General features: G+C 46.0%; 2 protein-coding genes across 5 annotated transcripts in view; both read left to right on the top strand.

Moving 5' to 3' along the window:
* The first annotated feature begins 1418 nt into the window (after window positions 1–1418).
* ccdc80l2 (coiled-coil domain containing 80 like 2) lies at window positions 1419–17106 on the top strand. Of its 3 annotated transcripts, none has more exons than XM_030355355.1 (13): window positions 1419–1780; window positions 1917–2175; window positions 2592–2680; window positions 3090–3263; window positions 3881–4032; window positions 4389–4775; window positions 5126–5357; window positions 5662–5818; window positions 6418–6554; window positions 12733–12881; window positions 13428–13531; window positions 14258–14338; window positions 15482–17106. In XM_030355355.1, exons 2-13 carry the CDS (start codon window positions 1953–1955, stop codon window positions 15841–15843), a joined length of 2247 nt encoding a protein of 748 aa, XP_030211215.1. In that variant the 5' UTR covers window positions 1419–1780; window positions 1917–1952; the 3' UTR covers window positions 15844–17106. The 3 variants fall into 3 exon arrangements, with proteins under 3 accessions (XP_030211215.1, XP_030211213.1, XP_030211214.1); XM_030355353.1 differs by having other exon boundaries at window positions 1420–1780; window positions 1937–2175; XM_030355354.1 differs by lacking the exon at window positions 1419–1780 and having other exon boundaries at window positions 1787–2175.
* Window positions 17107–17995: 889 nt separating this feature from the next.
* fyb1b (FYN binding protein 1 b) overlaps window positions 17996–25000 on the top strand; it is a 15601-nt gene continuing 8596 nt past the window's right edge. Inside the window, exons 1-6 of one of the 2 annotated variants that reach the window (XM_030354067.1) lie at window positions 17996–18286; window positions 20520–21534; window positions 23091–23220; window positions 23710–23783; window positions 24697–24719; window positions 24962–25000. The exon at window positions 24962–25000 is cut by the window's right edge and continues 14 nt beyond it. In XM_030354067.1, coding sequence (XP_030209927.1) covers window positions 18284–18286; window positions 20520–21534; window positions 23091–23220; window positions 23710–23783; window positions 24697–24719; window positions 24962–25000 — 1284 coding nt within the window. In that variant the 5' untranslated portion in view covers window positions 17996–18283. The remainder of the gene's footprint in view (window positions 18287–20519; window positions 21535–23090; window positions 23221–23709; window positions 23784–24696; window positions 24720–24961) is intronic. The other variant, XM_030354066.1, reaches the window with a different exon arrangement.

The raw sequence follows: 25000 nt of genomic DNA, 5'->3' as shown, positions 1-25000 counted from the left end.
GTGTGTGTGTGTGTGTGTGTGTGTGCGTGTGTGGCTGCGCTTCCGTGTATGTATGGCTGCCTTTGTATTGACGTGCGGTGTGTGTGTGTGCTTGTGTGTGTGCGCGCGTGTAGTGTGTGCGCATGTGTGTGCGTTTCCGTGTATGTTCGCGTGCATGTGCTAGCTTGTGCGTTCGCGCTTGGCACATGCGCACTTCAGTAACTTGAGTAACTGGTGCGACAGGCCTGCTATTAAAGTTAGGTGTTCTATTATGCAAACCTGTTTGTATTTCAGCATGCATACGTCAATGTTACTTAATGCCGAAACGGTCGTCAATATAAATAAAGTAAAAGTAAGTTGATATTATGTTTATGTGAATAGTTCGTTTTCTTCCATGCCAAGCCAAGAGTTATTTGACGGAATGATATGATGTCATCTATAAATGTCAAAGAAACCTTTGTAATCCGTGATTGATTAGTATTTCAAGTGTAAAAGCGTTACACTTTAACAGTTAACTACACAACAATTGGTTCTGTGAAAGAATGCATGCATATTTGTTGAGTGAGATCTGGGCTAGAATAGCTAAATCGTCAATGGGATTTGAAGAGTTTCTAGGTTTGAGGTAATTTGCTGAGTGCACCTCTCACCTATTGAGAGACCGGGACGGCATTCTATTGACATTTCTGCTTTACTGTCTGCCCATGTCAGTTTTACTATAGCTTACTATTTTACGTTGAGGGTACGTTCAAGGACGAAACTCTAGGAAGAACAGATGGACTTCTCTTGACCTTTGACCTCCTCAGTTCAGCTTTCCCCTGACTCAGTTAAAATTTGCCTGTAAAACGCAAACATTGTCCAACATAAACACATTCATGCATGCATGAACACACACCCAGAAACACACACACACACACACACACACACACACACACACACACACACACACACACACACACACACACACACACACACACACACACACACACACACACATTAGGCTTAGTGTTATTGACATTCTGTGATTCTGTTCAGTCTGTGTGAGTGTGTTTTATTCTGCATGTGGCTATAGATAATTGAGACCATAAGGAACATCTGTGCACAAAGCACAACCAAACACACACACTCACACACACACACACACACACACACACACACACACACACACACACACACACACACACACACACACACACACACACAGATTTATAGAGAGAACAAGTTAAGAAGAGCGAGAGAGATAGAGAGGAAAAGAGAGAGAGAGGGAGAGAGAGAGAGAGAGAGAGAGAGAGAGAGAGAGAGAGAGAGAGAGAGAGAGAGAGAGAGAGAGAGAGAGAGAGAGAGAGAGAGAGATTGAGAGAGATAGAGAGAGTGAGAACAAGTGTCGACATGCTTTGAAGTTAAAGCAAATTCCAGTAGTTTCCTGTTCGGGGCTGGGCGTAACGTGAACCAGGGTTCCTGTTGTAGAGGCTGCAGCACAGCGTGAGCCAGGGGTCGCTATCTGTCTCTGTACAGAGGAGGGCTCTGCAGCAGTCCTCGGTTTGTCTCTGCCTGCAAGCAGCTCCAACATCATTCTTGACATCCCAGCTAATGATATTTCCAGTGTACATCACTGGCCTGTTTTAATCATGGAATTCATCGCAGACCTGGCGCACACCTGGTGGGTTGTCCTACGGAATGCCAATGCATAAATCTCAAGGAGGCCGTGGAATTCTGGTCGGGGTAATTTCACGCTTGGAGTTCAGAGAGATTGGAGTGGAAGTATTTCCCACAACTTCTAGGACATTCTTCGGCGTTCCACTGTGTAAGTAGGCCACACACCGGTGCAAGCTGTCTCACATGCTGCACAGCTGTCTTTCGCAAACCCATAAGCTTTGTTATTGTTGACACAAAAGCATGTGGCTTTAAGAAGATCCACAATGATGTCCTTTTTCTGACAGTTTTGACGACTAATCCGCAGATCCGATCCATTGAGGATGTCTGGGATCAATAGACAACCCTTCTCTTCTCTCGTGGTTCTGGTGGTACTTTGGCACCTCAGCTGCGGACAGTCCAAAGATCACTTGGACCCCAACACCAGAGACTGGGGGGACTATTCAGACCTCCAGGGTCTGGGACACGGTCTTGGTTTGGACAGGGAAGAGGAAGACGGAGAGTCAAGCCACTTTCAAGAAGAGGACTTTTTATCAGACTTTGCAGGTAATATTATCAACTTGCATTGTGTAGTAGTGGAGAGATGGCCGAGTAGTAATGGTAGGGAAGAAACCCTAAAAGGTCGAAAAGATCTTGAATATGCTCAATTGGCCTCACCTGTCTATGCTGTATATTTGAATGTGGAGCCACACAAAGTCAAAGAAAATCAAAAGGGGAATAGTTTACTTGTTACTGAAGTTCTAATGTCTTATGCATGAAAGCAGAGTCTGGTCCATTTAGCATCTGTTGGTGGGGTGTCTGTGGTTCTGTAGAACTGTAGCCATCTTTAAGATCTCTCATAATTGGCGCATCTGCATCACACCTGGTAAAATAGTCACCCTAAAAATGATCTTTGCTTGCTCCTATCAGTCAGATCATGTGCATTGGAACACACTCAAATCCAGTGTGTCTCTCTCCCTTAGGTAAAAAACGTCTCTGGGTGATAACGGCTCCATCCCATAATGACCACTACCTCCGCATGATGGAGAAACAACTAGAAGACATGGAGCAGGTAAAACAGAAGAATTGCTCACCAAGAATCGGTATTTGGATGAGAACGTAAAGTTTTTGAGGAGAGAGCATGTGATCATCTTTATATGAAATAAAAACATTTTCAATTCAATTCAATATGTCGTTCATTTATGCAGATTACGCCCTTTATCTAAGTGGAATTTACATTGTAGAATTTACAATGTGTGTGTGTTTGTGGCTCTCTCTGTCTGTCTGTCTGTCTGTCTGTCTGTCTGTCTGTCTGTCTGTCTGTCTGTCTGTCTGTCTTTCTATCTGTCTTTCTATCTGTCTCTCTCTCTCTCTCTCTCTCTCTCTCTCTCTCTCTCTCTCTCTATCTCTCTCTCACTCTCTCTCTCTCTCCCTCTAATTCTCTCTCTCTCTCTCTCTCTCTCTCTCTCTCTCTCTCTCAGGAGGGGCTGAACTGCCGCCTGGCCGAGCGAGACACATACATCGTGACCATCATCCAGAATGCGATGATGGAGGGCCGCATCCAGAAGACCACCCCCCAGGGAGATGCCACGGTGGAGACCCTGAGCCCGGACACCGTCTCCAAGCTACTGCACCACCTGGAGCTCAGCAACCAGGTGACCCCCAGCTGGGCTCCCGAGCACGTCTCAGTGAGGGCCGCTCTCAAGAGTTAACGGATCCGTTCGGACCTTTAGCTTAGCACTGAGTGCTGATGAGCCATTAACTAGGTGCTTTTCTACAAAAGCAGCTTGTAGTGAATTCCTGATAAGGAGCAGGGTGGGGTCATGCATCTAAAGACTTAGTTATGGTTCCACGTCGCCGCAACACAAGGGGGTTTACGGACCCATCACGTCCTTGCGGACCCCCCTTGCGTCCACCGCAAGGACCTGACGTGGGCCTCACAAGAAATTGTAACCTTGTGTCGAGGCAACGCAGCAGCAAGAGCTGCGATTGGTCCGCCAACGTAAACCCGACGTCAATCCCACGCAGTACCAAAAGAGGTTCATGACTGCGACTGCTTGGGCATTGCATTGCGTCAACGTGGAACCATAAATAAGCCTTTAGTCAAGGATGCCTACAGGTAGGCTGTGGACAATGGGCCTCGAACCCAGAACCCTACTTGAGAGTTCTCTCATGTCTGCTTGACTCCGGACAACGCACATGGATATCGTTTCCTGCTTTTTTAAGTTTGTTTGTTTGTGTTTTTGGATTCTGCCGCCCATGGAACCCTCAGGAGCGGGAGTTCTCCATGTTGGTTCTGAAGAAGAACCTGCGGGTGGGCGAGCGCTTCCCGTACCCGGTGCGGGTGGACGCAGTCCTGGAGCTCATCGACCAGCTCCCGGTCAGGAAGCTGGAGAAGATGACCCGGAAGGGCTCCCCTCTGAGGTACCTGGGAACGCCCTGGAGACAGATCGGTCCACTGGTGTGATTACGACGTGTGATTACAGCTGGATTATTTACTATTTCATCCCACAGATTCCCACGGTAATGTGTCTGCAGAATCAGTATTGTGTGTATCAACGGCAGTCCATAGTAACAACGTCTCAGCGACCCACGGAATTCTTAGCATTACTTTTTGAATGTATATGTGGGACCTTTATGGGGCCTTCAAACCTTATTTTCGTGTATCAGGAACCAATCAGATATCTTTAGTTTACAAGTCTGCAGGTCTTGCTACCCCATACAGCAGGGGACCCTATATACTGCTCTTCACCACAGCTGACCGCCGGTGTTTTCATCAGGTGCCGGGTAATGAAGAAGAGAGTCCTGGTTAAGAAGAGGAGAACGATGAAGAGGAAGACGGCCCTGGGGGCGCTACGAGGTGGGAACATCACAACCGTGAACGCGGCGGCGGCAGCGGCACGACTGCGGAAACTGCCGCTGGATAGAAAGGCGGCTTTAAAGAGCAAGATCCAGGACATCCTGATGGGTCGGTCGAGATTTGTGATCCGCAGGACTCCGCCTCCTGGGAGAAAGGAGGGCAGCGCCGGTGGAGGTGGTGGCGTCGTCGATGGTGGTGGTGGCGGTGCTGTTGGCGTTGTCACCGCCCTCAGGCGAGGTAAAGAGAAAGTAGAGCTGAGCAGACCAGACGGAGCGGTCAAGGCAAAAGAGGAATCGAACGCCAACAGGTGCTTTCTCTTCATGTTTTGTTTTATGTACTTTAGGGAAATCCAGCGCAGGGGGAAGTTATTTTGCTGGCTGACATTAACCACGATTCTTTCTAGGCTATAGTTTTAGTTTTGCAGAAGTAGTGCTAGGTTGACACCTGTATTCTAATATCTTTCTTTGTTATCAAAGCCAGTGGGGATAGTTTGTTGTGGTCCCAACCGTAAAGGGAAGAGGACAATGTGAAAGATAGGACAGTGTTTGACTGAACAGAAAAAGTTCTGTTTTTAAACAATGTATTTGTGATTCTGGATAATTGTGTCTGCTGACTAGTATCTAACAAAGGGCATTTTCTCCACTCTATCCGTTACAGTTATGAGGGGGGCGGGAAACAGAGAGAAAGAAAAACAGATGATAAAACTGCAGAGCAGAAGAAAACAAACGCGGGAAAAAGTAAAAACAACTCGAAGAAAAAGGGCAAGAAAGGGAAGAAAGGGAAGAAGGGGAAGGGAAGAGGGAGGAAGTCTGACGGCGGGATGAGCGAGAAGGATCAAGCAGCCCTCAGGGAATTCCTGGAGGTTTTACGAGGAAAAAGACGACTGATGGTGAGTTTAATGAAGCATTAGTCCAAGACTTCTAGACGGGACCTCTTAAATCATTCCTGACTAGGTTCACCCATCCATTTCATCCAGTGTGTATTAACTACCCACTCGCATACAATCTTATTTTGTGTCTAAATGAAAACACGACAGAAGGCAAAAGTACAACCAACCAACCAACCAATCACAAAAATCATACATATATTATATATCTACATCTCAGCACAAGTTGGTCAATTGTTAATGCACACCACCATCCCTGATTCAACCCTGCAGTGTTTGTGTGTGTGTTTGTATGTGTGTTTGTCAGGTGATCTCAACGCCCAATAAGGACGCACCGCTGTACGTCCAGCTACAGGAAGAGAACAACAAGCAGCACTGTGACTTCGCCCTCAGGAAGATCACCGTGGCAACCCTGCTGGGCCAAGGCCGCGACAAGACCCTCACTCTGCAGCACTTCCAGCTGGGTGTGTATGTGTGTGTGTGTGTGTGTGTGTGTGTGTGTGTGTGTGTGTGTGTGTGTGTGTGTGTGTGTGTGTGTGTGTATGTGTGTGTGTGTGTGTGTGTGTGTGTGTGTGTGTGCGCGTGTGTGCGTGTGTCTGCATCTGTGCCTGCATGCCTGCGTGCCTGTGTTTGTTTGTATGTGTGCGTGTGAGTTTGTGCATATGTGTGTGTTTGTGTGCGTGTTTGTCCATGCGTAAATGTGTGTGTTTGTGTGTGTGCGTGTATGTGCAAGCGTGGATCCAAACTCTGACCAATCCCATTATATTAGCCTAATCCAAAAAAAAAAGTAACAAATATTTGAAAATACTTGATTGGCAGGAGCTCCTGAGGTAGAGCAGATTGTGTGGCATGTTTGGAGTGCTGTTGGTTCAAGCAAGACCTCCCCCAGACTGTTCCTGAGGTTGAAATATGTTTGACTTCAAATTATCGACAGATTGTTCAACCGAAAGCCCACTCAGTGTTATTATAAACCCTTTAGGTGGCCACACAGGTTAGAAAAGTGCTATGTAAAGGCAGTGCATGAATCCATTGTGCGCCACTTATTCATTCCCATGTGTTCAAGACTCGGAGGCCCCGTTCAGCGGGCTGGCAGAAGGGTTCCCCGACCCGGGGATGGCGTCTCTGCTGCGGGCGGAGCTGGGCCTGTCCTCCGCTGACCTCTTCTCCATGACCGTCACCGACTACGACCTCAAACGCGCTGTGAGCACTCGTCTCCTCAGGACTGTCCCATAGAATACGGTTATTTTATCCTCAACGCTAGCGTCACTTAACAAGCACGTTCTCTTCTACACCAAAATAAGCCTCCGCGTTGACAATATGCTGAATGAACGTGTGATCTGTTGGTGAGCTAAATGCGCTGTGAGAATCGATCTCTCCCCCGCTTGGTTCAAAGAATCTATTTTACACGTCAATCCCAGGTTTGTGTACGCAATGGGTGAGGGACGTAAGGAGGGCGGGACCAGAGAGCGAAGGGGACGCTCATTTGGTTGCTTGGTTTCGAACCCGTTCTCTCTTCTACTCTCTTCTGTCCTCGCTCTAGTCAAAGTCAAAGTGAACTTTAGTGTCAATCAGTCCCTCACGGATTTCGCGGGCCTTTTTTGAGATTGCTGCGGCATAAATGCCAGATGCTGCGTGAGCTTTTCCAAAAAGTTGCGATGAAAGTTGCAGTATTTTCAATGTTTTTGTTGCGATTACAGTTCGAGAGGAAATTAGAGTTGCGATAAAACAAGTAATTTGTTAAACATTAAGTTATTACTGAAAAAACATTAATTAAAAGAACAAAAACACTGAGAAATGTTCCTATATAGATTCTTGATTCTTTCCGCGCTGGCAATTGACTTGGATGCAACAGCCTGTGTCAGTGATCTGCCTCGTCGTCTGACGTCCTGCCTGCAGTTCTGTAGTTATGTTTCGAAGTGGCAAAATGCTTATCAATGGAAGATTTCCGCTTATGTTCCACCACAACATTGCATGCAGTGCAAAATAATTCCCCCTGCTTTCATTTAGAATACCAGGATACTGCTTTTACAATTAGGGCATTTAGCAGACGCTTTTATCCAAAGCGACTTACATCGTTTAATACACATATTGACAGCAGAGTCATTGTCAACAACAGCTTGGAATTGAACTAGCAACCTTTCGGTTACAAGACAACTGCTCTACCTCCTGAGCTAAGCCGACCCCTTTTCGTGATCTTTCGCAGTTATTTTGGTCGGAAAGTGTGAAACGTTGGATGCTCACATGCTGCGTTAATGCTTGAATCGCTTGAAGTAGTAAACACGGAAGTAAGGCGGAAGGTTGTTTGTCGACGTCAGTTCAAGAAGAAGCCACTGATTGGTCAAATTTGCGGGAAAGTAGCGGTGGTTGGTTAAAATTGCGACACCGCACTCAATTTCCGGTGATTGGTTGATGTTGCATTGAAGTTGCAAATCGCAACATCGCGAAATCCTGGAGGGGCAATTGCTCTGTCGCTAGCTTAGCCACTTATTAGAGTTCAAAACGGTTTTAAACTCAATAAATCACGTGACGTCTTAAGCTCCATTGCTGTGTCATATGTACTTGTGGTTTAACCTGCAACTGCGATTTACCTTGATCTCAATTGCTGTGTCTTCAGAGAAATTCACATCAGATACTAGAGGGCGTATTTTGTGCGTGTTAGTCTAATCTCGAAACTGACGTGGTTTTAGAGGAGACGATAGTTACGTATTGTAAGACTAGATTCTATGAGTATAGGCGCAGCCTTTTAAGGCTATCGCTATTGGGTTATCCCTTGGCGTTAGCCGTAGCACTGAACATTTTTTAATCCCCGCCCACCAACAGCGTGGGCCCCAATCACGCCCGCGGGGCGCAGATTTACGCGGGCGCCGGGGGACGTTCTGCTCCCAATAAACAGCTTTTCTTCAGCTATTTAAAGGACAATGAGGCCGACACCTAAAAGGCTGCGCCTATAATCATAGAATCTAGAGTTACAATACGTAACTATCGTTCTATGTTGTATAGGCTTTGCCTTTTAAGGCTATCGCATTCAGCGGCCAGGCCCACAAGCGCTGGCCGATCTCTGGGTTACCTATGATTGCTCCCCCTGCCTGTGAGAGAGTGTCTCGCTGCCAAGGGAGTGCCTTCGGCGGCCCCCGAGAACAGACGCTGGAGGCAGGGAAACCACGGTGCACTCATAGCACTGCGTTGCGGTGCTATGAGAATCATATACAGCCGCTCCTCTTGGACTCGGTTCAAGACTTGGGGAATCAGAGGGACGGGTGGGAAAGCGTACAGGAGTGCGTTCGGCCACGGTCTATGAGCGAACGCATCCACCCCGATTGGGGGATTGTCCTTCGCGCTGAGGGAGAAACACAGCTTGTCCCGCGTGGCGAATAGGTCGACCTCCGCCTTCCCAAACTCGCTCCATATCTGATTGATTAGATCGTGGTGAAGAGTCCAGTCTCCTGGTCTGGGACCCTCCCTCGACATTATGTCGGCCCCTCTGTTCAGGACACCGGGGATGTACACTGCTCTGATGGAGAGCAAGTGTGTGTGCGCCCAGCATAACAGCTGTCTCGCTATGCTCAGCAGCTGTGCCGAGCGCACGCCCCCGTGGCGATTTATGTATGCTGCTGTCGCCTTGTTGTCCGTGCGAATCATTACGTGTTGATTCGTCACATCACTTTCAACACAGTGAGGAGATCCAATGCGTTTAAATGCACGTTTAAATTTCACGTAGTGGGCGGCCAAACGCCGCCCACTACGTGAAACTCGCATGTTCCGGGGATCTCCCGAGTGGGTCAAATCGGGGCCCACTGATAGGGGAATGGTCACTTTGAGCCTCCGTTGGCGCACCGGGTCGATGCGCAGGCGAGAAAACCATCTCTGCAGCCGCCTCATGTGAAGCAGCCCCAGCGGCACCACCGTGTGGGCGGCCGACATCATGCCCAGCAGCCTCATGCAAGGGGGGGCCTGACACAACGCTGCCCGGGGAACAGCGGCGGAGGAGAGACCACAGCGTCTCCATCCTCTGCTGTGAGAGCCCTGCTCTCATTACAGCTGAATCCAGCTCTACCCCCAAATACATCACACTCTGTGAGGGGAGGAAGCTTTTCTTCCAATTTACGGCAAAGCCTAAAATTCGTTTGAATAGCTGCTTCCTCCTTGGTGCGAGCCATCAAAAGCGCACAGTGTACAGTGTTACACACTGTAACACTCGTCTGATTGTTAACATGTGAAACGGCCTCTCCGCGATGCATTTGTTGAGTAGGGCTAGATCGAGAATCGGTCTCAGCCCTTCTGTTTTCTTGGGTACCAGGAAATAACGGGAATAGTATCCCTGCATTTCCTAAAATGCAGGAAATCATTTTTTCGCTAGAAGCTACTGGAGCTCCGCCAATGGTGAGAGCTGTTGATCCTTGGATGACAGCGTTGTTTCCACAATCCCGTTGAATCGTGGCGGAACGGAGGTGAACTGCAGGGTGTGACCCTTGCTGATCACCCCGTCCATCCATTTGGCCAGGGTGCATGCGTTCAGCCATTCTGAGTAATGCTCTGAAGACGGCTGTGCAGCCTCTTGTTTTGATGCGTCTGTCATGGAAACGAACCACGCTTGAGCCCCTGCCGCCGCTGCGAGGGGAGGAGTCCTCCTCGCAGCCCACGGGGAGCTCTGCCCGAAAGGGCTGGGTGTGTGCATTAGCAGAGGCATGCCCTGCCTGCTCAGCTTGTGACAAGAGTGTAGCCTCCTCTCTCCTGAGCGTTGGGACGCGAGGAGGAATAACACTGTGACTGGGCAGCAGACTGCTGACACTGTGAACGAGCTGCGTGTCCTTCGTAGACAGAGAGCTCGTTTTAGCGGCCGTCTCGCCACATGTCATGCCAGGCATGATGTGGTGAGGGGAAAGTAATATAGGGCTGGCTCGATCAATAATACGTGGTTTATTGACGGCCTGCCTATATGTGGTTGGAGATGCGTGTGAAACAGTTATGGCCGGGCCGATAGGCTCCGGCGTTAATTGTGTGGGGAGAAAACAGCCGTCTTTAGTAAAGAGGTGTTTCTCGCTGTCACACGCTTCTCCCTCGCCGGCGCTTGTTGGGAGGGACATAGCCCCATGAGCTTGCTGCCCGGGGCCTTCGCTGGCCGCTCGCCGTAGCCCGCGACAGAGGCGGGCGGGGCTGGTAAGCCTGGCTTCCAGGAGGAGGAGGTGCCGGCGGCGCCGTGACAGTGGCTGTCGGGGTCCTATGGCGGCGACGGGAGCCTGTAGCGGAGAGCTGCTGCCCGGGGGGTTTTCGCCACGTCGACTGCCTGTTCGGCCAGACGATGAGGGTCAACCGCCATGTTATGCGCCAGCAGGGCGATGTTATTCATAACAGCCTCTTGCTGCATCATACACTGATGCGCTCTGTCTGTCAGCTTAGCCGTCAGCTGGTCTTTGGGAGTGGGGCAGCGGTCGCTGAGCCCCGGCTTCACTCCAAAGACAGCACACAGAGCGGGATCCAGCGGCGGTACCGCCCCGTAACCCCGGTCTGTCAGACCCTCCGTCTTCTTGACCTGGATAAATGTTTTCACCGGGGCCCCGAGCTTCCCGGCTCCGCCGCAGCCCCATTGAAGTACGGCCTGATGGCGGGAAACATCGGCCAGATCGGGTCGAGACGGGCGGGGCGTGTCGCGGCCTCGAGCCCCCAGATGCCATGCAGCTGGTCCGGGCGTTGGGGGTCCTGAGGCATGGACACCGCAAAGCCAAGGTTTGCGGCTGCCCTGGCGATAATGCCCGTTAGCTCTGCCACCAAAGCTCCAACCACTGGAAGTGAGGTGGCGGCAGAGACGGGCAATGCTGCTGCCCCGGGCCTCTCCATTCGGAGAGGGGAAGCCGGGGGAGACGCCCCCTCCTCGTCACGGTCGGAGTCGTCCGACTCCGAGCTCACAAGGAGAGAGAGCATCGTCGAGCGGAACAGTGAAGTCGTCGGCCCATTCCGCAATGGCGGCAGCAGTGTCGGCTCTGCGCTGTCTGTCGCCCGACGGCAGCGCCGCACAATTCCGACACAGAGCGGCGAGAGCGCCAAGACGGCATGTTCATGCCCAAGGCAGCCCTCGCACACCTCATGGCCGCCATACGGCAAGATGTAACCCGTGTTACATGTCTGGCAGATGCGGATCGTCTTCCAGTCCATAATATCTATGTATTTACTTCAGTATGCTACAGGATCTTCCTGAAGCAAATGGGAGCAGAACGTCCGCCGGCGCTACGGCTCACGCCTAGGGTAACCCAAAAGCGATAGCCTTAAAGGCGAAGCCTATACGACATAGAACTAAACTAGTTTGCAGGATGAAACAAGGCTCCATCATAACCGACACACACTCACAGAATTAGTTTTATGAATTTATTATTAATAGGTATGATACATTACACTTATTACACCAGATAGGCCTTCAGTACAATACAGGCTACAATATAGTAGTTGCTTAAAGAGCCCAACAAAAACTCTACAAAGAACAGATTATTTGTATGTAAAAAAATGAATGAATGTACCATTCAACGAATCATAAAAAGGTCAATGCTTAACTAAAATGGTTAGCAATGAATGAATTAATGGATTGACGTAGGTGAGGGCAGATTCAGGACTCAGATTTCCACAAAAAGTAGCCCAGACTATTTCATAATATATGTCAACATTATTAGCCTTTTTATTTATTATATTTTTATTATATTAAAGTTCACTTTAAATTCCTATTAAGTTTTTGTTGGTAATTATAGCACAAAATGCATCCACCATTAAGTTAAGACTGCATCTACTGGGGTAGAAATCAGAGTACTTCCGGTTTCCAAGCAGTTTAAACCAAGTCAGCTAGGAATCAGCTGATCCTGTACGAGTCGTTACACAGCAATCCTGTTCAACCTTGTGCGCAGCTGCGTGTTAAACTCCAAAACCTCAGTTTTAACGAGTACGGTTTTAAAGTGCAGCAATGCTAATTTACAGAGCAATCTGTAAGTCAATCAGACCATGCAACAAGTAATTACCCAGAGGACAAAATTGCGTCTCTAAATTTGCTATTCATAATTTTACCACACAACATATAACATAATTATCAACAAGGTCAACAACAAATAAACACAACACATACAGACAGACTATACAGATTATACAGAATATAAAATGCACAGTGTGCCAGAGTGTAGTTCCTTTTGAGGTATGTTATTGAGGTGCAATAATAAAAGGTGCAAAGTGCAGAATAGCAGCACGGAGATACATACTAGATACAGTTATGTAAACATGTATATTATTGTGCATATAAAGAGCATACTTAAGAGTTTGAATTTAGTTGATCTACAAATCTGGCCTCCAGCAGCTCTAAAGTGTCTTCTTCTTCCCTTGTTCCAATGTTGTATCTGGCCACCAGAGGGTGTTTGAGGCTCCGCCCTCAACTGCTGACCTGCTGAAACACGTTGACGGTTTCCCCTCACGCCGGCCCGAAAGGGAGCGGGAGAAGAAGGGCTCCTCCGCCTGCTCCAAGGACCGGAGCTCTGCAGCGGAGAACGTGTTACTACGGTAACGTAACACCAGCGCAGGGTTATCATCACCTGTTCAGATGCTTTGTGTGATGTCTGTGGGGAAGCTGCAGGAACTTGGGAGAGATTGAAGTTCAGGTATCTTCTAATCCGCAAGTGAATCATTATTCCTGAAGGAATTAGCACAACAACGAGAATGTTGGCCTATTTCATGCCATTTACTGACGTGGATATTAACACATTTGGGCTGATATGGAAACCCTAACATGCAAAGGAAACAATGATCCCAATGATGATCAACAAGGAGGATCAATAATAACTTTATTGTACCCTGTCTTCACAGGAGTATTACTGTAAGGCTGTAGGCCCACACTGTCTTCACAGCTCTATTAGTTGAGGGGGAGGCCTACACTATCTTCACAAGTCTATTACTTCAAGGCTGTAGGCCTACACTATCTTCACAGGTCTATTACTGTTAACCTGTAGGCCTACTATATCTTCACAGGTCTATTACTGTAAGGCTGTTTGATATCCTCCATGGTTGTATTGAGTCTAAGCAACATGGTTGGTTCATCCCTTCTCTCAGGTTCATGTCCAAAAGGAGACTGCTGCTGGTGTCCACGCCCTCTGAGGACGACTACTCCTACCAGCAGCAGCTGTCTGCGTTCAGCGGCCAGGACTGTCCCATGGGTCAGTGGTCGGTCACCTGTTCACACCTGCAGTGTAATCACACGCTATACTCCTTTCCTGTCAGGAGCTGAATGTGTGTCATACGGGCGTTTAGAGAACAGGGTTGTGTGTTAGACGTGTAGGCGGGTGGCCATGCACACCCACACACACACAAATCATGTATGCAAAAGTATGGATAAACAATGGAGTCATGGTAGTCAGGGTGTGATAACCAATCAGACACCACAATGGTCGTTATGCGACCAAACGGTTTCTCTTTGTTAATAGGGAAAATACACTTTTTTAAATATATGTCCATTGTCCACCTTTAATAATAACCCCAGCCGGTGATGTTCATGGAGAGAGAGTTCTTTTAGGGAGCCACATCACCGCTAGGCTAGTCCAATGGCATTATCTTAACTCCTCCATGACCGCCATCTTCTCCTCTCTCCCCTTCACCACCTTCTCACCCTCCCACTCGCTGCCCCTCCCCTCTCTTTATAGTGCTGACTTAATAGCTTCAAACCTGCATGTGCAACTGAGGGAAGTACTGCTTCCCAAACCACGCCCACTCTGCTCCTTTTGGCCGCCACTCTGCAACCAGCACAAACACACGCACATGGGTTCTTCATATGGTTATGTGTACTGTAGATGTGGTGTGTGCATACTGGAATTACATTGAGGTCAAAGTAAACAAACGTAAAATAAGTCTGCATATGAATGATCACTATGATGATGTGTCCTCAGGAATACGTCACTTTGCCTTACTGAAGATGATCGGCACAGGAGCTCAAGCTAAAGGAACTGTTGAACTGTTTCCCCTAAATGGTGAGCTGGGGATTTCCAACTGTAGTCTGAAGTCTTGAGTCTGAAGTCTGTTGGCTTTTGGCTGAAGTCTGTTTTCTGTTGTCTGTTGTCTGGAAGTCAGTAGTATGCAGTCTGTTGTCTGTCTGTATTGTGTAGTCTCAAGTCTGAAGTCTGTTATCTTTAGTCTGTAGTCTGAAGTCTTAGTCTGTTGTCTGGTGTCTGGAAGTCAGTAGTATGCAGTCTGTAGTCTGAAGTCTGTATTTTGTAGTCTGAAGACTGAAGCCTGTTGTTTGTTGTCTGTTGTCTGAAGTCTGAAGTTTGAAGTCTGAAGTCTGAAGCCTTAATTCTCAAATCTGAAGTCTGTAGTCTGTCAACCTAGACTGGGTACCACCAGCCCGTTCTCTCGGCGATTTGAATTCACCCTGCAGCAGGGTCTGGAGAGGAGCAATATATTTCTTCCTGTTTCCGATCCGCTTTTACTGCAGCCAATCACCAAGCTGGCTTTTCCCCCTGGTGCGCTATTGCCTGGTTGAACAAAATGACGAAAGGGAAGGGACGGCAAGCAGCCCATCGTGTACAGAGTCTTTTAAACTACGCCCGTTGATCACGCCTCTTGTGCTGAAGAAAATGACAGCAGCCTCCCCAGACCAACGTGCAATCTACAATTGAGCTTGGTCTGGCAATAGCCAGACTACTGTTAAACTGTAGTCTATAGTATTCTTCAGTGTAAGTCTTTAGTCTGTAGTCAGTGTTTTGAAGTCTATAGTCTGTAGTTTGTTGTTTATAAAACTGTAGTCTTTAGTAGTCTGTAGTCTGGAAGTCTGTAGAATGCTAGTCTGTAGTCTGTACTTTGTAGTCCTTAGTCTGTTCATCCGTCTGTAAGACTTTTAAATCTGTAAGAATGTAGTCTAGTCTGTAGTATGTATTAATCCTTTTAGATGCATTCAATTACATAAAAAGCATATTATGTTCTCTTAGATTCATTACAATACATATAATGCATATGATGTCAAGACGAATATGTTCCTGAACATTGCTGCATGTGTGAACAGTGCAAATCCCTAGCGGTGCCTGCAATGTTACCCCGGTCATTTACCGGGAGCTTTGTTTGAATGGGGCTTGACAGAACTGCGTGACATGTAAACGTGTGTCTGGCTGCTGCAGGGCGGAGCCAGAGCCAGGTGGACCCCCTGTCCCAGGGCGTGGTGAACAGCCTCCGGGAGCAACTGAAGGTCAGCAAGGACTACTTCAGCATGCTGGTGGTGGGCAAGGACGGGGACGTGAAGGCCTGGTTCCCCTCGCCCATGTGGTCCCTGGAGACCATCTACGACCTGGTGGACTCCCTGGAGCTCCGAGTCCGGGAGGAGAAGCTGCAGACCAGCCTGGGGATCAGCTGCCCCGAGGACGGAAGAGGAGGAGGAGCAGGAGGAGGAGGAGGAGGAGGAGGTGGTGAGGATGGAGGTTACCGTGGTTACCATAAGGAGCTCGCTGATGAGCGTCGACTTTATCATCGTGGAGAGGACTGATGGGACACGCATGCAGAAATGACTTTGAGTGACAGAGGTGTGAAATACTGCCCTTCAGGGTGACACTACTCACAGACTCCCCTCACATGCTCCGGCATCATAGTAGACCAGCAGAAGTGAACAGAATAAATATTTCAATAAAATGACATCGGTGAAGATTACAAGGATGAATGCCTTTTTCATTGTGAAGATGTGATGGTTAGAAACATTAATGGGCCAGAAATAACATTAAAAAGATATTCTGTGGGGTGGTACTCTGGGCTGGTTGCTACAGCAGTGAAACAGGAAGAAAGGGGGAAAGGAAAAGTTCATATAGCCACAATTTGGCTTCAATTGTTCTCATATAAACAAACCCATACATGTGCAAGAATTGTAAAGAATTTTAAATGAGCTTTGACCAACAACCTTTCAGTTCTGATCAGGGGTTGTAATAATAAATGTTATTTTCGTTATCTATCTTTAATGTCAAGAAGTTTTTTTTATTTGCCTTTTACGGCCAATATGGGTTTATAAAACAAGTGTTATATAGCTTGCGTAATGCTTTGAAACTATTGTGACTTTTATACGAAGCTAACTTAGGTCGAAGGCACAATTTGCTATCAATTATGCACTATATCGCAAACGGTATGCAACATTAACGGCACATATATTATACAATGGGTTTGTTCATTTTAATTTGTTAATTTGATCCATTATTGTATTTAAATATAGCCACTAAAAAAAATCCAGAAATTTAAAGAGGTCGATTTATTTTCCTACTGCATCATTCTATAAAAAACAACAACAATGTTCATTTATAGCGTATCTCCAAATTCAATATTATTTCATAATCAAGGTTCTCTGGAGGTTTTTACGTTGCTCATAGACAATCCATAACTATATTCAAAGTGCGGCTCTTGTAAACATTAAATGACTAGATTTAAAGTTAAACTCATGTTTACAATCCGTCACTTTGTTTGGAAATAAAGAGGTGGAACGAAGGGATACTAATAATCTGTAAGTGACGTTATTAAGCTTCCTTTGATGGCCACTAGCTGGCGGTATTTCACACAAATCCTAATTACCATACACCAGATATTTAAAAGTCTTGTCATCATAAGATGGCACTGAATTTAACATTTATTTGCCCAGCTGATGAGAAAGTAGACAAATTATTCATTATAATCACTCAGTAATGATTTTATAAATGTGTTGACAAATTATTTGTGTATCTCGAACTTATTACATGCTCACATAAAAGGTGCTTTATTGTTATTTATGTTACTTGATGTGTGTGGCATATACTTTTTGACCAATCAAGAGCAGATCTAAGACAAGAGAATATATCCGCATTGCATTGCAGAACTGTATCCAAACATTCTTTGCTTAGTAAAGTAAACCGTTTAGCAAACACATCAGAAAGAGCTTTACTTATTCCTATGAGCATAATGATATGTGACGGTTACCAATACGTTATGCACCTCATTTATGAAGTGGCTAAAGATAGATGACAGAGGGACAATGAAAGAGGAAGGGGAATCTTCAGTAATAGTGCAAGGCAAACAGTCGTCTCATTGCTATCACTCAGCCCTGCCATGTTGGACTGGGGATTAGCTCATCGGTCCAGGTCACTTTAATTGTTCACTTAGGATTGCCCCAGGAAGTAATGCATCATTACTTCGGTCTATCATTAACTTAAGATAAAACTTTTAATTATTTTCAACCACAGGTCTTTTAATTGAGTCAATACTTTTTTATTTTGACACGTTGTTTTCATTATTTAATAAATTCATATTTGTGAGGGGGGTCCAACAATATATGAGGGTGAGAATATTTCCTATAACGATGAGAATATTTGTCATAACGATGACAGCAATATGAGAACTATAAAGATTCTAAATATTTTTGAAAAGGAAAAATGTCTGTGCATGACATTCAATGACGATGTTAATGATTAGGCACATTTCTGGTACACGCAAATACTGCCGATGAATATGGGGAGATAAGAGGTTGTGAGACCTGCACACTCGCACACTCCCCGCTCATGCACCCCCCCCCCCCCCCCCCCCCACCACACACACACACACACACACACACACACACACACTCACACTCACACACACACACACACACACACACACACACACACACACACACACACACACACACAATGCATTCACATACAAACTGTGGAGAGAGGAAGTAGATAGTCATTAGCATTGACCCTGTTGCACACATAGACACACACAGATACAAACAGAGACTTGACATCCAGGCTCAGATATAGACCTCAGTGTTTGCTCTTGTATTTCTCCTCCTTTATCTGTGTGTGTATGGGCGTGTGTTTGTGTGTGTATTTGTGTCTGTTAGTGTGTCTTTATGACAGCCTTGGTAACTCATTCACACTCACACACTCATCAGCACTCTCTCACAGAAGTCTGGGATTATTGCCGTCCTGAAAATGGTGAGTACCAACATGACTTATTATGGTCTGTCTCTGTAGCTTCCCAGCGTTGAGGAATGGCACCACATCGGTTTGATGGAACATCATGAGGTTTTCATGGATATGTGAACAAGCGTGAGGTTTCTTCGAAACTTGCCTGGGTTTCATCTGGTGTGAAAGTTGTATCCGATTCACTTCATTAACGAGTAACCATTGACCTATGTTTACTTAGTCGATCAGGCAATAACTTGTGTTTGTATTCCACCTGTATTCAGCTATGTTATTTCCGTATATCATTTTTGTATGCATTTTAAACACAAAAATGTATCCTCATTTACTTTTCTAAATACGTTTCTTATATGCTAGTAGATTGGGTTATTATCAGCTGAATACTATCACAGTTTTGTGTACATCATATAAGAAACATGTGAGACATTTCCAAGGGTAAAGCATTAAATACTAAACTTCATTTGGTGTTGCTTTTGCATCTGAAAGCCTGAGAGTTAGTTCCTTACTCAATGGAGTTGCCAGCCAGTAATGGAGAAGCAGCAGTGGAAGCAGTTGTTGTGTCAGCTGGATTGTGAAAGATGATGGTGAAAGCGTCTCTTTTCACCACATTGGAAATACATCTAATGCTTCCTCTTTGTTGTAATGGTAAACCAGTACCAGTCCATCAGTATCAAACTAGTTATAACCTCAGACAGATTAATGTTGTTGTTTGTTGTTGTTAGTTAATAAATTGCACATTTTTGATATTCTTACCATACATTACATGTTCTAATGTTTTGTAAATTATTTTTTTTTTTGCTGTCCTAGAAATGTGAGAAGCAAATTCACTGGAGTCCCTAGTGTATTGAATATTATTTTTTATGTATTTTACATTGAAGTGGTGGCAAATAGAAGATACAAGTGAAAGGGAAAGTATACAAATAGAGCATATATACTTTAGCCAGGAACGATGATCGCCTGACCATTAGGTTGCAGAAGCTCTCTGTTATATTACAGACAATGAACCGACGAACATTTGTGCACAGCATTATGTATGGCTCTGAAAACAATAACACTGCCCTGGTAACTTGGCAAACAGGTTTCTCGGCAATCAGGTGTTTCTGTATTAAATTCAATTCAATTTTGTATAGCCCTTAATCAAAGGTACAGCCTCAAAGGGCTAAACAGGCCATATATTTATGATACCCCCCTCACCCTAGCCCCCAGAGGACAAGAAAAAACTCTCTTACTCATTTTGTAGGATACTACTAATAATAATAATACATTTAATTTAGAGGCGCCTTTCAAGACACCCAAGGTCACCTTACAGAGCATATAGTCATCATCATCATCATACTACTACTACAACAACTACTATTGGTACTACTACCACTATTATAAAAACGACTATTACTACTACTACCACTACTACAACTATTACTACTACTACTACTTCTATACATTTATACTGCATACATTTCAAATTACAGTTGTGCAAGTAGTAGTCATAGCATTTGACAGTACTGTAAAGTAGACTATTGCAGCAGTCTGTCAATGTTCCTAGAAACATTGCGTTGGATCATTTTGGGTTAACCACTGTTTGGACACAGCAGCAGAACAAAACAAGCCTTTTCTCAATACATGGCCTGCTGTGTTTATGCTGTCAGAAATGGAGGCCTACATGAGCATTTATGCTGATGACTTTAAATACAACGCAAGTAGATCAATACTTCATTGGTTGTACTCAATCCACCGCAGTGGGACTCACTGGTGCAGTTTTCAATTCTATGGCGTGAATAAGGCAAGTCACTGTAGTCGTTCCCCCTTTATCTTTACTTCCTTCTCTTCTGAAGCCTCATTCAAACTAGCCTTGATTAAGTAAATAAGGCATGAATTCGCCTACTGTGCGGATTCAACTAGCTTCTTTGTCGATTTTTGAGTACAAAGTGTAAAAGAGTACACAGGTGTGCAGTGACTACTTACCGCAAATCAAAGTAGGTAATTCAATGTAAAAACAAAACGTGGCTGCCATTAGTTTGATTCTTCTTGTTTCAGTCTTTTTTTTATAACATCGCCTTTTTTAGGTGAATCATGAAAAACACCACATCCTGTGTGTTAGGATGTTGGTGGTTGCAGTACGACCATTTAATGCTCACGCGACAAAAGCCATGACTGCATTCCTCTTTGTGAATGACCCGACGACCTGGGAAGCGAAGTATCACGCAGCACTAACACTAACTGAAACAACTCTACATTTTCCCACCAGGAGTCAGATGTGAAAGCCATCAGGGCTCGCTTCCAGGCCGCTCAGACCGCCAGCCCCCAGACAGACAGCACAGGGTCTCCCTCTCATCCCGGACGCCTCAAGACGCCCTTACATCCCACCCTGTCCTCCTCCTCCACCTCCTCCCCCACTCCCCCCTTCTTGCTGCCCAAGAAGCCTAGCTTTGATGGCTCCTCCTTTCCTTCAAAACCCGCTTTCCCTAAACCCTCGTCCACCTCCTCCTGCAAAGGTGCTCCACGTGGAGGCCAAGAGACGGCCAAGGCTCTAGCCGGCCGCTTCTCCGTGCCCCAGGAGGAACACAGCGGCAGCGGCAGCAGCGGCAAGCCCTTTCCACGCGGCCACCCCGAGCCCACGCTCCCCAAACCCAAACTCCCCGTCCTGAAGCCCCCCGTCAGTGCCCCCCTCACTGAGTCCCGACCTGCCTTCCACAAGCCGCCCCCTGTGATGCCCACGACCGTCAAGCCCTCCTGGGCGAGAGATGGCGGCGGCGGCGGCGGCGGCGCTGGTGGTACAGCCTCCAATCACGGCGGCCTGATGTCCAAGGCGCCCCCGGCGCAGCAGAAACCGAGCAGCGCCGTCACGAAGACATGGCTGCACGGCGAGGACGCCAAAGCGGAGTCCGACAACAAACACATCAACGCCTCCATCAACGCCTCGGCCTCCCGGCTGCCCATGGGCTTCACCATCGCCCCCATCAGCGCTTCCGGGGCGATGGCGATGGAGAAGACGAAGCCGAACCCGCCGAACCCGCCGAAGGCGGCGGACGCCTGGAATTCCACCCCTCCTCCGAAGCCTCTGGTCAATAAGAAGCCTGGTAGTTTCATCAGGAGGAACTTGGACTCCCGTCCGGCTCCTCAGCAAAAGGGGGGGGATCCGGACGGGGCGCCCAGGAGGAACCCCCTGCCCAACCCCCTGCTGCTCGGCCCGCCGCCCGCCAAACCCAGCCGCCCGCCCCGGGTCAACCTGGACCGCTTCAGGGGACAGGCCAAAGGCCCTGGTCAGTGTTTTGTTTTAAACATTCTATACATTGTACATTATAGATTTTACATTATACTTTATACATTATACATTATAGAAAATATTTTATATATAATCTTATCATACATTATTTATTATGTATAATGTATTATGTTGCATTTTTTTAGTATCATATATTCTATAGTTTATAGTATGATCCAAATGTTTAGACACAATGATGTTTTTTAATGATGTCTTAAAGCTACAGTGAATACCTGCTCATTAAAGAACAGGTATGGGAGAGCGGGCAGCATACCTGATTGGTTTGAGTGATTGTTCCATTTGTTAACACAAGTTGGGTTTCCATGGAGATGGGAAATTAGAAATGCGATGGTGAACCAAGATAGATTTTTGTAAAAATAAGTGAGGTTTATTCCACAATCATGAAATTTTTATATTTTATAGCTTAGGTCAGCAAAGTCAACACAACAGGAAGCAAAACTAACACACAGTTTTCTTTTTTTTGTATTGCTGACAATAAATCTCAGACCCTCATCACTAACATCACTAACGTCCTTAGACAAAGCATCAGTAAAGGTTTGATATAAAACCTGTGTAGACTGTAGGCAGCTCTAGGAAAACATTTGTTGCATTCGTCTAAAGAAACCGCCATCCTGCCACTTGTGTTTTTCTTCCCCCAGAAAGGTATAGCATTAGTGTTAGATTTGAACGAGTGAAACTACATTTCAGTGAAATATAATTTCAGGGTTGTGGTTTCTGCTAATGCATACACATGTGTGTTGGATTGATTATGGGCACTAGACCAAGTTTATCTCTTTTCTGTTTACTCTTCAGATAACAATCAAGGCACTTATATTTAAAAATGCCCCAATTTAGTTTTGAACAAGTAAGAGTGTTTTAATAAAAGTGGTTCATGATAAACCCAGCTAAAACCTAAGAGGACCTTTAGAGGAAACAATTTTAGTTCCTCAATTGCCCCCAACTTATCTGCCCGCAACCTTATTTTAAAACATTCCCAAGTTCCACATTCATAAAGTCACTGTTTATAGATGTTTTAATGCATCGTCGTTTAGCGTTGAGGGGAAGGAGAAAAACGAATCGAAAAGTTGCTGGGGTCAAACCAGCTGGGGAACCTGAGTTACGCACAACATTATGGTCTGTCCTGGGAACCGCCTTAATCAAGGTTAAGGAACATGGCTTAACCAAGCCACGTTAAAGGTGACACATTATACCACCAGGTGTGAGTGTGATTAGCTGTTACAAGCCGTGGAAAATCAACCTCTTTTGACATCACAAGTGGGCTTATCCACCTAGATGGTTGGATCAGTCTACAAGCTTACCCAGTGGACTATAGCAAACGTTACTCATCTCTCCGTCATACATCTAGGTGGAAACACGCCCACTTGTGAGGTCAGAAGTGGCAGATTTCCATAACAGCTAGTAATTGCTAATCACACTCCCACCTGGTGGTATAATATGTCACCTTTAAGGTACCACAGTGGGGTGTTTCAGAAGTGGCCCCACTCTGCCATGTCACTGCCTATGATGACGAGGTTTTGTTTTGTGACATCACAGATCAGGGACCAGTCATTGTCCCGCCTCCACCAGCTTCTCACCCCAGTAACCAAAGCAACGGTGGTGGGACCCCGCCCTTATCTGCTCAGCCCATGGCTCCAAGTCTGCCACCCCGACACCCGGGGATTAGGTGTGCACAACACACACACACACAAACAAATGTGCACACGGACACATGTTCGTCGGACTAACACACACGCACACACACACACACACACATACAAACAAATGTACACACAGACACATGTTCGTACACACTAACACACACGCAAACACACACACACACACACACACACAGACACACACACACACACACACACACACACACACACACACACACACACACACATACAAACACGAAAGTACCCAAGCACGCATGCTCGTACACACTAATACACACACGCACAAACACACACACACACACACACACACAGACACACACACACACCAATGAACATAAGCATGCATGCTCATGTATACACACACACACACACACACACACACACACACACACACACACACACACACACACACACACACACACACACACACACACACACACACACACACAAATACTACTAGCATGACACGTACAACCAGATATTTCTTCCTTTCATAGTGAACCGGATCCAGAGGAATACGATGATGTGGGCTTGATTAAAACTGCTCCACCCCCACCACCCTCAACCGAAGGTACACACACACACAGAGCCTCCAACGTCTCCCACAACAGCTCCACAAAACAAAAAACACACACACACACACACACACAAAAGCTCAGATATATATATATATATTTATACAACGGGGGGCCTGAATCCAGCGATCTGATTGGTTCCTAACTGTTGTATAATGAGCGTATAAATAACTGCTATGACGCCCAATCATTTTGTGAAAGTATCACTCCGCGCCTTGAAGTGGAAAGTGTCAAAGAATACAACCGTGTTTTTTACTAGTGTGTGTGTGTGGAGTCATTTTGCCATAATTTTAACAGTTGTATAAAATAAATAGCACAGTTCACTGAAGCCTAAAATCGGCGAGCAAACTGCTCCATAGGATAAATGCCGGCGAACCGCTCTATCGGAGCCTTCTCTCGGAGGGACGCTAAAGTGTGTTGCATAGCGACCGTCGATGCATAGCGGCAGCCAGGAGGGACTACTTTTTGGTAGTCTATAATAAAACGGCTACTTTGACTTTCTTGGTTTCTTTTTAAATGTAGTGTGTCTATGACTTTCGTTTCGCCATAACAGTAACCGTTGTATAAAAGCAATAGATCACTTCAGTCAGTAGCATGTGCTCATTATACCACTGTGAAGGGGGTCGCCGGCCCTCCGCTGCGCGTCGGGGCCGGACAACGCCCCTTAACAGTGGTATAATGAGCACATACCACAGCCTGTCGTGATCTATTGCTTAAATATATATATATATATATATATATATATATATATATATATATATATAGAGAGAGAGAGAGAGAGAGAGAGAGAGAGAGAGAGAGAGAGAGAGAGAGAGAGAGAGAGAGAGAGAGAGAGAGAGAGAGAGATGGCTGGTGTTTTAGATTGATATTATTGTGTTAATGTGATGATTTAATGTTCTTTCCCTTTAGGTCGACCACGGCTCGTGTCCAAGGTAAAATTCTAAACACACTTTAAACACATTTATACGCACATTGAAATGCATGTTTACACACACTGACACACATTCCAGCTTAAATATGTCAACAGATGTCGTATTGTGTTGACAATACGACATGTAAATCACACTACATGAGATGAACAATGCTATTGTTAATCAATTCAGTGAGAACAAAAAACCTTTTTTCTGTTTGTGCTCTATCAGGTTCTATTAAATTTATTTTATTTTATATTTAGCCACAAGATGACGAGAGCGATGGTGAGACGTATGAAGAA

This window comes from Gadus morhua, chromosome 4, assembly GCF_902167405.1.
Source record: "Gadus morhua chromosome 4, gadMor3.0, whole genome shotgun sequence".
NCBI lineage: Eukaryota > Metazoa > Chordata > Actinopteri > Gadiformes > Gadidae > Gadus > Gadus morhua.
The sequence above is the reverse complement of the archived record's forward strand: the minus strand, read 5'-3'. Positions and strand labels throughout refer to the sequence as shown.

Coding starts and splice junctions, on each gene's coding strand:
- ccdc80l2 (XM_030355355.1), top strand. CDS start 1,953: ATGTCTGGGATCAATAGACAACCCTTCTCTTCTCTCGTGGTTCTGGTG. Junction 2,681..3,089: donor AACTAGAAGACATGGAGCAG/GTAAAACAGAAG, acceptor TCTCTCTCTCAG/GAGGGGCTGAACTGCCGCCT. Junction 5,358..5,661: donor GAGGAAAAAGACGACTGATG/GTGAGTTTAATG, acceptor TGTGTTTGTCAG/GTGATCTCAACGCCCAATAA.